At 37.8% G+C, this 11305-nt stretch overlaps 1 protein-coding gene across 1 annotated transcript in view; it reads left to right on the forward strand.

Annotated features, from left to right (window-relative positions):
* LOC109848559 (zinc finger CCCH domain-containing protein 11-like) overlaps window positions 1-7810 on the forward strand; it is an 11468-nt gene extending 3658 nt beyond the window's left edge. Inside the window, exons 5-8 of the mRNA XM_020418113.1 lie at window positions 4801-4989; window positions 5097-5227; window positions 5323-5422; window positions 7214-7810. Of these exons, the coding sequence (XP_020273702.1) occupies window positions 4801-4989; window positions 5097-5227; window positions 5323-5422; window positions 7214-7387 (594 nt within the window). The 3' untranslated portion in view covers window positions 7388-7810. The remainder of the gene's footprint in view (window positions 1-4800; window positions 4990-5096; window positions 5228-5322; window positions 5423-7213) is intronic.

Consider the following 11305-nt stretch of genomic DNA (forward strand, 5'->3'; position numbering starts at 1 on the left):
TTCCCCCCCCCCCTCCTCCACCTCCTCCTCCTCCTCCTCCTCCTCTTCTCTTTTCCTTCTCTTCTTCTCCTCTCACCTCTCCAGCAAGGATTTTGTTTCCAACAAGAGAATTTATGGTTGAGGCTCTGTTGTTTTTCTAAACTTAATTTGCCTTTTCTTCCTTCATATCTTCACCTTGCGGTAGTGCCTCATTTCTCTCTAACAGCAGAGAGCCATCACAAAGTTGAGGTGGCAGTGAGCAGTAATTGGTTGGGAAAGTTTACACAAAACCCTTTGCTAATTTAATATTTGCACAAACTCTTTATTTCTAGAATTTTAGTCATTTGGTTACTACAAAGCAGTATATTCTGGATAACTTGCTATCAAGTATCTCGATGTCTAGTGTATTCTAAACACATTATATATCAATGCTTATGGGCATTTCTTATATTATGCTGGTAACGCTGTTACTATGAATATAAAAACCATGCACCGGCTTCCTTTTGATTTTGGTGTATTATGCAAAAGTGCATGACATTACTACATGAATTACATACGTTTGCTTGTTAAACTCTCTATTTTTCATTTTGCTTTTTATTTCTGGTTAACTTAACCAGATTTGATTAGGAAAGTACAAATTTTATGTACAATTATTAGGAATCCCTTGTTACTTTTTTTTTGTTTTTGGCAACCGAGTGGTTGTGCCCTTTCCTTTTCCTACAAACAGGGAACATAACAGCTCAGCCACATCCTTCTATTGTAAAACCCTGCAATCACTGATTGCAAGGTGAGTTGCATGCTTGGAAAGTGATGTGAGATGCTATAATTGACTGATTGCAACATAAGTTATGAGTTGACTACTCATTTTATTAAATGAACTTTAGAGATAAATTGTGGTTTATTTTCCCATGTAGCCCTTGCAAGAGCTTTATAGATAAAACGTCACTGAACATTCTATACATTGCTTCTTGATGGGTAATCTAGAACTTCATTTACCAGACCTCTCCAAAACTTAAAAATATTCACATTGGTTGGCTTCCTTCAAATCTCTGTGGATAAATGCCTGTAGCAACAAGTTGATGCTAACTGTTTGTAATGATGAATTCAGCTTAACAAAGCCTTTGTTAGCTTCCAATTACCCATCAAAACTCCACTCAAGCTTAATCAGTTGTACAGGGATATGTAGGGCAATAGGAGAGAAGGTCTCCATTGATGAGGCATATAGCATCTTTAAAGATGACTTTAGTTTTAGCTTATTAGTAGATTTGTTGTTCTGCGTCAAGCTATGTAGCATGTTTCCAAATATTCATAACGGAAGTGGTTAATATGTTTAAATTTCATTGGTCAAGTTAGAAAGAACACTAATAGTGTTTCCTTGGGCAATAACTCAAGCTTAAAAGTAATAGCATGTAACTTTGTGCAATTATCTAGAAACATGCTTCCAACATTTTAAATATCGAATATCAGGGAAATATTGGATGACTAAAATTCATATCGGATTACGGATATCGGGGAAATATCGGGGATATGTGATAAATATTGGAATGCCATAACAAATATTTGCATATATAGTATAATGCACTATCTCAACATACTTAATGAAATTTAAGCATACAAAATATAAATAATTTATGTTTAGGCTCATTAATCAACCTTGTGAAATAAATAAAAGTACAAATCAATATTGAAACATTCCGTCTGATTTTTTAGGGCAAAATGTCATTTGATATAATGGGAAAATCATGATATCTCGCCGAAAAATTGCCAAACGTGGTATATTGTTTTGCAACAAGCCATATGAAAGGATATATCGGTCAACATATCGGCTGATATAAACCTGGGTTGAATATGAATTAGTTGCATAGATCTAAGAATATGTTTATGTATGTGCGTATACATATATCCTTTCATATAGCCATATGAAAGGATATATCGGTCAACATATCGGCTGATATATCGGCCATATCAGGGATATATTGCCCAAGATAGCAAAAAAGCACTAAAGGATATTTAGTGACCATATCGGTTGCGGCAAGCCCTAAAAGGATATATCGGGCCATATCGGGGATATTTAAAATAATGCATGCTTCTAATACTATAGTAACATACAGTATGGATTAGTTGACATTGATATTTCAGATATTTTGTACCTTGGACACATAAATTTGTCATATATATATATACTATGGACAACATTCATATTCTTAGATCTATGCATATTATGTATACGTACATATATACCATATATATATATATTATATATATATATATATACTATATGATAATATATATATATATTATATCATATATATATATATAGTAACTATCTTGATGTGTCCGATCACGCTATAGCTTTATGATTGAGAGTGTGCATGCCAAGCAATCACAAGTCCCAGGAAAAGATATCAAGAACCTGGGTTGAATATGAATTAGTTGCATGAGTTCAAGAATACTGTTTATGTATGTGCGTATCACATAATATCCTTGTCATATAGCCTAGATGAAAGGATATATCGTAACATATCGGCTGATATACGGCCCATATCAGGGATATATTGGCCCCGAACATAAAAAAGCACTAAAGGATATTTATGACGCGATGTCGGTTGCGGGCAAGCCTAAAGGATAAATATCGGGCCATATCGGGAATTTTAAATAATGCCATGCTTCTAATACTATAGTAACATCACAGTATTGGATTAGTTGACACCCCTGATCATTCAGATATTTTGTACTTGGACACATAATTTGTCCATTATAAATATATATATTAATATATATAGTATATAATATATAATATATATAATACTACTATACTATATATACGTTATAATATATGAGATATATTTCTTGATGTGTGACGACAATCGGCTTTAGCCTTGATGATTGAAGTGTCAAATGCCAAGCAATCATCAAGGTCCAGGAAAAAGATAGTCAAAACCTGGGCTTGAATATGAATTAGTTGCATAGCTCTACGATATGTTTATGTATGTGCGTATACATATATGTATGTATATATGTATTTATGCATGTTTATATTTGTATATTTATTTATGCATGATTTTTTAATCCCAAGTTATTTACCTGAAGAGAAGAAATTGTATAAAAATGAAAATGTATAATGATGTATAATAGAATTTATGATAAAATTACAGAGAATCTACTAGTAATTTTTCACATGCCCTTAGTGAGAAACCCCACAAACAAATGGTTTTTTCTATGCTTAGCTCAAACATGCATGATACAAAAAATTAACCCCTCTAGTTATCTTTCTAGTTATCCTTATAATAATTATGAATATCGAAATGGTTAGCACCAAGTTTTGGAATGGAAAAAAAAAATCCACAACAAGAAAGTATCAGTGTTCCTCATTGAGAATAAAACATCAGGAAGAGACTACGGGCATAATCACCAATTCACCACAACATACTGAAAGTTAAACATACAAGCCTTGTATTGTTGTTGTGGGTATACTTCTAGTATGCTGTGGTAATTGTGCCCTTGTCTTTTCCTGATGTTTTATACTCATTGAGTAACTTGCAGTGAACTAGAAAGATGACTAGAAAGGGACTAGATAGGTTAAATTTTAGGACCAAGCCTGTCTGAGCTAAGAATTGGAAGAAAAACCATTTGTTTGTGTGGTTTCTCCATAAGAAACATGTGAAATTACTACTATATTCATTGTAATATCGATTGTAAATTCTGTTATGCATCATTACAATTTTTTTTTGTATAATTTCTTTTCTTCGGGTAGATGCCTGGGGTTAAAAACACAAGCTTGATTCCAGCTGGGATCTCTCATTCAAGTAAACTCTTTCCAAAAAGAATCCTTCAGTGTACCAGGTTTGCTAAAGCTTGATTTTTTTTCTCTTTTTAGGTTAATTGCAGATAGACTCCATGTACTAGCGCCCAATTGCGGATAAACCCCCTGTAGTTCAACTGATGTGGATAGGCTCTGTATTATTGCCCAATTGCGGATAGACTTCGAGTGAAAAGTTTTTGACTCTTTTACCCTTAGGTTTGTGTTTATAACTTTCTCTTTCGTTGAGAGTAGAGAGTCAAAAAAGGTTCATTTATGGGGTCTATCTGCAAGAATAGAATTACATGTGGTATATCTGCAATTGGGTGACAGTACGTGGGGTATTATCCGCACTTAATTCTTTTTAATTTGTACTCTCTTAAAAACATAGCAGAATTCATTCAACCAGTATCTTGTAACTTTGCCCTGTTGTAGACATTGTATTGCTATGTAATATAGTTTCCTTTTAAAATGCATTCAGTGAAAAACAGTTTATAGTGTACAGTGATATTAAAACTTCAGGAAGAGGATCAGAACAGTATTACTGACTTTATAGACTTCTTTTATTGGATTCTATGTCTTATTCTCATTATATACTAGTTCTCTGGTGCACGTGATGCGTGCATTATATAGTAAACTGGTGTGTAAAAAAATATTTTAACACCTTAATAATAATACGAATAGATTTTTAAAAAATTATTGCCAAAAGTGATAAAGTATCTTTCTATTAGACAAAAATGTGGAGAGTGGGGGGAGTTATCAAGTAGTGGATGATAGTTAGGATGTTTCTATATCTTCTAATATTGTCCTTCTAATTAATTTCAATGCATCATAAAATGTTGAGGACATATGTTGAATTTTTTGAAATCTTGACACACATAAGGTTCGAACCAAAAGTGTGGCTTTTCTTAAATAATAGTAATAGATGTCTTGAATTCTTTGTTTCATTCATCTCATCAAATACACACATCACAAATCCATTCGATGAGGCCTGTTATCTATGATCATGAATATTTGTACAGGTGTGTAAGTACTTTTTGGATGCAGTGGAAAAGAAACAATATGGCTGGTTCTGGGTTTGTCCAAATGGTGGCAAAGATTGCCACTATAGGCATGCTTTACCTCCTGGATATGTGCTAAAGTCTCAGATGAAGGCTTTATTGGAGGAGGAGACTGAAAAGATTACGATTGAAGAGGAGATAGAAAACCAGGTAATCCATATGTTTGTGACATTGCTGTTTTCTTGCCATAACATTTGCTCTTTCTCATACCATTTCATAATTTTGAGAATTAATAATAAGTTACCTTTCTTCAATAGCGTGCCAAAGTAACTACTACTACTCCAATGACTCCTGAGCTGTTCTATCAATGGAAAAAGAAAAAGATGGAAGAAAGAGATGCTGGTCTTGCTGCAAAGCAGGCTGAAAGAGCGAAAAATGATCGAATGAGGTATTTTCTTAATGTGTTTGAGTGTTTATTTTCAGGCCCTAATTTTTTTTTACTATGACTGTAGTGTTAAATCAATCAAAATATATTCTTTTCAGTGGCCGTGAGCTATTCATGTCAGATGCCACTTTATTTGTTGATGACGATGATGCTGAAGCATATGAGAGATACAAAAGAGAAGCTGCTCCCGAAGAACAGGTGACATTTGCTTTCTCATTTTATGCTGTTTCAAGCTACATATTTATCTCTGTTCTCCATTTACCATAATCTTGTTCTATATCCAGGTAAACTTTTGTGGTCTTACAAGTGATTTGAGAATTCATTACGGCTTTAAGATGTTAAAAGGAAAAATAGATATTGCAATCCAATTCAAAATAATCTGTTGCTATCTTGTATTGCTTATACTTTTGTTGCGGAGGGACGGTAATGGAGTTGATTGATCTCCTATCTCATTTACATAGTATCTTAGTATATTCTCAACTTTTATCATATATGACCAGTGGCCATATCCAAGTAGTTTAAGTAGGGGTTAAAAGGATCGAATATGGATCAGATATGATACTTACCCTATCTGTATCCACTTACCAGTCAAATACTAAGAGGGATATGTCTCGGTAAGAAAAACTTATATCCATATCCGCCAAACGGAATATAGAATATAGAAAAAAATAAGAGACAATAATACAGATACAAAACAAATGTGAGAAAAACAGATAAAATTTTGTAGAATATTTAGGTCATATGACACGAGAGAGCCCATTAATATGTTCCACATACCGGAAAGCTAAGATTAAATCTTTGGATAATCGAAGTTTATCTCAAATTCATTAATCTAAAGCTCAACTGTATGATTGACATATATTAGGATATTTCAGGAGCCGGATCTCCATAATTTCACGGAGCTCGCGGATTTCTGAATATTTCACCATATCTATATATATATATATATATATTATATATATATATAACCTACATATATATTATATATATGAGAAATAATGGTATGCTTGTACCAAGCACAAATTTTATGCCTTGGTAGTGAAATGTCGATCATCCCACCTCCACTCATCACCCCATCGTGAAATTTGTTCCCATATTTGAATGAGTGGAGGGAGATTGACGCCATCACTACAAAGCATGAACTTTTGTGCTGTACCAAGGCATACCCATATTTCTCTCTCTCTCCTGCTCTCTCTATATATATATATATATATATATATATAGTATATATAATACTATATACTATATATATATATATATATGAGAATTGCGGTATCGCTTGGTCACCAGCATAAAAAATTGTGCTCTGGTAGTCGATGTGTCACATCCCCCCCACCTCATTCAACATATAGGACAACATCATGAGTCGAGTTAGTGAGTGGATGAGGATGTGACACATCACTACAACGCACAAGATTTATACTTGGTACCAAGCAATGATCGCATTTTTCTCACATATATATATACCTATATACTACTACACATATATAGAGAGAGAGCAGAGAGAGAGCAGAGCAGCAGAGAGAGAAATGAGTATGCTTGGTACCCAAGGCACACAATTTTCGTGGCTTGGAGTGAGGGGCTCCTCACTCCTCCCAAATGGCTCAGCATATCCCCCATCGCAGCTTCCCAAGCCCCCATGTGAAGTGGTCCCATTCAATGAATGGGATGAGAATATGAGCATCACTACCAAAGCACAAAATTTGTGCTTGGTACGCCAGCAATACCCATTATTTCTATATATATATATTGTATTATAATATATATATATATATATAATATATTATACTATATATATTTTATATCCTTCCTACCATATTTGTATCCTAATGAATACAGAAAAGGATTTATCTGCTGATGCGTTTATTTTTGTATATATATATCTTTTTGTTTCTTTGCACTGCATGTATTGTTTTGCCATTACATGCATGATGTGCCTCAAAACTCTGCTGTCAATGCTTTAAGCTTATTAATTTGGCTACACCTCAGGCCAAAAATGAGGCAGGAACTGGAGGTCCAAGTACCTCAAGCCATATGGATAAGGATTTTGAAGAAGTGCTTGCAGAGGAGGAAGATGACGATGAGCTGGACATAGACGAGTTGAATGAGTTAGAAGCAAGCCTTTCCAAGACGTCAATCCAGATAAATGAGCCAGGCAAATAGGCCTCATTTTGAGAGGCTTCAAGCTGCCATTGTCTGGTTTCAAATTCCTCGTTCACCAGGTGTTTCATCTGGGTCAGCATCAGTTGTGGCCTTTGAGATGAAAGCTTTGTGAATTACGAGAGTATGGGCTTAATTCTTGGGTGAGCTCATCTGTTTGATGTGGGTACTGAGGGTTATTACTACTATACAAAGAGGTGGAGAGGCAAAGTTTTGCTGCAGCTGTTCTCATCCTAGGAAAATATATTGAAAGCTAGGGACACTGCTTAGCGTACGAGCAGTTTTAAGCTTCAGTCTTGTTCAGATCATGTATTTGAGCTTTCTTTTGCCCTCATTGAATATGTATTCATCATACTCGTGAACGTATCATGCCGTGAAATTTGTGTTGTCGATATTTATCAATAAGTGCGGACTTTTGATGTCTAACATGCATGGTTCTATAGCAGCATTTTGGTAGAAAATATACGTAAGGTGAACACAATTTTGTAGAAGCCAAGAATATTCTCATGGAACTAGCTAGGAAATAGCCAAAGAAACATGCGACAGTTTCTTGATATCAAAAACATTGTCACATTAGTTGTCGGTTGTGCTCTGGGGCTGCAAGCTCGTTGATGTGATATTGTAAGTTTCTAGTGTTGGGTAAACCCCCGATGCCGAGATCTAATACCAAATAGCCGAGAGAGAAGAGCAAACACAACCAAATCAATAGCACAAACCATAAACACTAATATTTAACGTGGTTCGGCAATTGCCTACGTGGACGGGGCAAGGAAGTGTGAGTTTTCATTATTAGAAATCAAGGGGATACAACTAGGGTTACAAATCTCACCAAAACCCATGACAAATCACTCTTGATCTCTCCCAAATGCTCCAACAATAGAAGCCCACAAAACCCCTCTCAATGGCTGCTAAAACCCTCTTGCTCTAACCCTAAAAACGTGACTTTGGGTATTTATAACAAATCCAAATGAAACGGGTCTGGAAGGAGACCCAACCCAATAACCGCATCGCGGTCGACCGTCACGGTCGACCACCCCAACTCCAGAGNGGCGCGGTCGACCGTGACGGTCGATCGCCACAACTCCAGAAACTCACGAGGTCGACAGCCAACTCCCAGAAGCTCAGAAACGATCTGTGCACGAATGCGGTCGATCGCCAGAATCCCGCGGTCGACTGCCAGACTCTCAAAAGCACACTCATGCCTGTCCAAGCGGTCTTCTCCATACGCTCGTCATTTCTACAAATTTTCACCTCGGCGAACGTTTTTCCAAAACTGAGCCAACACTGACTACACCAAAATGCCTCACTTGTTGCGTCCAGTACGCCATGGCAACAGACTCATGACAACAGACTCCATCCACAACACGTTGAGACCCATACGGGAGTGCGAACACTCACCCAAAACAACAGTGTCTACTCACCAAATCGACTGCATCATAAAGACTGCCTACGTATCCTTTTGCCCAAGGAATCAAGCATTCACGTAGTTTACCCAATGGCCTCCAAAGGCCCTCAATCCAAAAGAAGAGTTCTCAACTCTTCACCAACATCAACACCCAATCTGCGGTTGATAGCATCACCAATGACCCCAAACTAACACGATCCAAACACCTCCACCTGAGGTGACCCAATGGCCATATCCAAGATACATCCACCAACTGCACTCAAATCTACCAACTCATCATCCGCATCCGAATCCAAATGACTCCCGCGCTGTGTCACCTCAGCTGGAATCCCAAACAATGCAGAATGACCTGGAGTATGTGGAGTGATCTCCACCTAATGTGGAGTAGTATTACCCTCCACCCGCTGTGATATCCCATTGATCTGATCTACACTCTCTACCTGTCGAGAATCCAATGTGACATACCTGCTCCGAACAAACTCAGAAGCTCTCAACTGATAGCCAAAAGAGCCTCTGAATCCCAATCGTGCAATCAGATCCAATCTCACATCCATGATGTGACCAAGTGCTGGGTAGCCAAACATCCGACCAACCCAAAATCTAAAACAGCTCCACCAGATCTAACAACTCTCAATGCAGCAGTCAGTAACCTCATAAGATGGCCCAAACATGTCGAAACCCGAATACCAAATCCACTGCTCGACAACCAACGCCGATCCTTCTTCAGAAAGGAACAGCTCACCGAATCCGCCATCTCATCTCGTAGCCCCAATGTCTCCTCTCCTATGAAGTGTCTCCAACTGTCATGTGCTCATCACAAATACAAGAAAAAACCCTACTAGAACTAGTACGATAGGTAACCTTTCTGCCAATACACCTCCTCCAACTGTTGCAGACTACTAGGGCTTCATACCAACGAGACTTGGTTGCAACCCATAAATGCCTAGTATAATCCTCAATATAGGAAACAAAATACCGATTACCTCCTAATGATGCCTCCTTGGAAGGCCCCCCAATGCCTGACTGAACACTTCTAATAAGACCCCTCGATCGATGGATAGAAGTGCCAAACTCCACATCGGTCTTCTCGCTCATCCTAACGTGCTCAAAGGACTTCAATCTATAGGTCATAGCACTCCTCAATAATCTATGCACGACATAACCAATCATATATCCCAGCAACAAGCAATGCCACAGTCTAGCCAAAGAAGTCGTCGGTTCTCTATCAACACCGTGCTCCCAAGCAAATAATACAAGTTGCTTCTTCTGACGCCCTTCATCACAATCATGGATCCCAATGTGACCTTCAAGCGTGCATCCGCCAAGATCACCCTATAGCCTGCTGCCTCAAATACCCCAAGTGAAATGATGTTCTTCTTCAATTGAGGAACGAACCTCACTTCAACCAACTTCCGAATCATCCTGTCACTCATCCGAATCCGAACGGTACCGATACCACCAATAGGGCATTTGTGATCATTGCCCATGAGCACAACATCCCCTCTTTCCAACTCTTGAAAGATGGAGAACCAATCCCTTCTAGGGCATATATGGTAAGTAGCACTCGAATTCAACATTCACTCGGTGGAGTCGGCAACACCAACTGACGGAAGAGCTGGGCACGAATAACCCGAAGAATCCGAATCTGAAATGTCGCCACTAGCCTTGGCAACATTCAACTCTGAAGCTTGAATAGTTTTTCCCTTATTCTTCCCAGCTTGCAATTTTGGGCATTCAGCTTTCCAATGTTCATCCTCTCTACAAAAGAGACACTGATTCCTACCAACTGTAGGATGTGCCCCTCTAGACTGCGACATTCTACCACGGTTTGGACTCTTAGCTCTTGCGACCAATGCCCCCGCTACCGGCTCAATGAAAGTCTCTTTGTCCTTCTTTCGAAGTTGATAATTCACAAGTGCCGCAGTGACCTCACTATACGAAAGAGATGTCTTCCTATTAATAAGAGTAAAGACGAAGGTTTCATATTCCTCGTCGGGCAAGGAACTCAACAATAGCAACATATTGTCCTCATCTTCAACCATGACATCTACATTCGTCAAATCCATAAGAAGCTTCGTGTAGTGGTTCATGTGATCACTAATGGATGTCTTCTTCTTCAATTGGAAGCGATAAAGCCTCATCTTCAAATGCAAGCGATTTTCGGACTTCCCAAATCTTCTTAGCCGAAGTCTCATTCATCACATCATATTTTAGATCTTGAGTGAAACAAGACCTAATCACACCACACGCCGTTCTATTTATTTTCTTCTAAACCTTCTCATCAATGTCGTCCGGTTTCCCGTCCAACTTCAACGTTTCTTTCAAATTTTGCGTATTTAGCGCATTCAAGACTTCGCATCTTCAAAGTCCAAAATTATTTGTGTCATCGAACTTCTCCACATCTATCTTCATAGAATGGATACTCAAACTTTGGACGGTCTTCACACTAGAGAAACTCTCCCCACCTTGATCTTTCCCGGCCATATATCTCAAAGCATCCAATAACAATTGCGGAA

Source organism: Asparagus officinalis, chromosome 7 (assembly GCF_001876935.1).
Source record: "Asparagus officinalis chromosome 7, Aspof.V1, whole genome shotgun sequence".
Lineage (NCBI taxonomy): Eukaryota > Viridiplantae > Streptophyta > Magnoliopsida > Asparagales > Asparagaceae > Asparagus > Asparagus officinalis.